This window comes from Seriola lalandi, unplaced genomic scaffold, assembly GCF_002814215.2.
Source record: "Seriola lalandi dorsalis isolate HSWRI2012SDOR001 ecotype SW California unplaced genomic scaffold, Sedor1 jcf7180002035574, whole genome shotgun sequence".
In the NCBI taxonomy this organism is placed as follows: domain Eukaryota; kingdom Metazoa; phylum Chordata; class Actinopteri; order Carangiformes; family Carangidae; genus Seriola; species Seriola lalandi.
In genome coordinates, this window is record NW_019506150.1 from 1 (window position 1) to 895 (window position 895).

Sequence of the window (895 nt, forward strand, 5' to 3'; positions counted from 1 at the left end):
GAACAAACAGTTTCTCTATAAAACAGCAGCTGATGAAAACCTGTTATTTGTTCTTTTTAACCACTAGTCTCTGTGACGTCCTTCAGACTTCCTGTTTGAGACTTCCTGTTTCTGGTCTCTCACCTCGTCTGTCATCAGCGTGGCGATGGAGCGTCCGATCTCGTGGTACTGTGGACCTTTTCCAAACGGGCCGAGCAGCAGGAAGAGAAACCTGAACAGGACACACACACACACACACGATGACCTTTGACCCCCTGTCGAAGCTGGTCAGAGCTTCAGTCACACGTGTACGATCAGAGATTCAGACTTCAGGTCTGATCCAGAACCAGGTCCTGGGGGCGGGGTTTACCTGGTGGGCACAGGGACCTCGGTGAGGCCGGTCAGCAGCACAGCGGGGGACAGGCGAATGAAGGCGATGATGGGTCGCTCCAGGAAGTCGACCTCGCCCACCAGGACGTTTGAGGCCTCGGCTCCAGGAGGAATCTTCTTCATGAAGTTCATGTCCACCTGAAACACATGATCCAGACTGAGACCACAAGACCTGGACCACAGGACTGAGACCACAAGACCTGGACCACAGGACTGAGACCACAAGACCTGGACCACAGGACTGAGACCACAAGACCCGGCTGTAATACAGGCTGCAGCCTGCAGGGGGCAGTAGCAGACAGCTGTGGGACAAGTCCTAAACTTCACTGTCTCACGCAGCGATTATCAGTCAGTTCATTTTCATGATCAGTTAATCAGCCTACTGTTTTATTGATCATGTGATCTGATGGTGACATCACTTTATTTCAGACTGGTTTCTGACCAGTATCAGTCTGACTGTCCCAGTATCTGCTCACTGGGAGACACAAACCATCAAACACTGAAACATCTACCAGTCCGAGACCGG

General features: G+C 51.8%; 1 protein-coding gene across 1 annotated transcript; it reads right to left on the reverse strand.

Moving 5' to 3' along the window:
- Positions 1 to 123: 123 nt before the first annotated feature.
- Positions 124 to 537, reverse strand: LOC111647653 (sodium bicarbonate cotransporter 3-like; the record flags this gene model as incomplete). The annotated part of the gene is made up of 2 exons (XM_023397282.2): positions 350 to 537; positions 124 to 211 (listed from the first exon to the last, which is right to left on the reverse strand). Coding segments are annotated over exons 1-2 (240 nt in total), but the record flags the coding sequence as incomplete, so codon positions are not given.
- Positions 538 to 895: the final 358 nt, after the last annotated feature.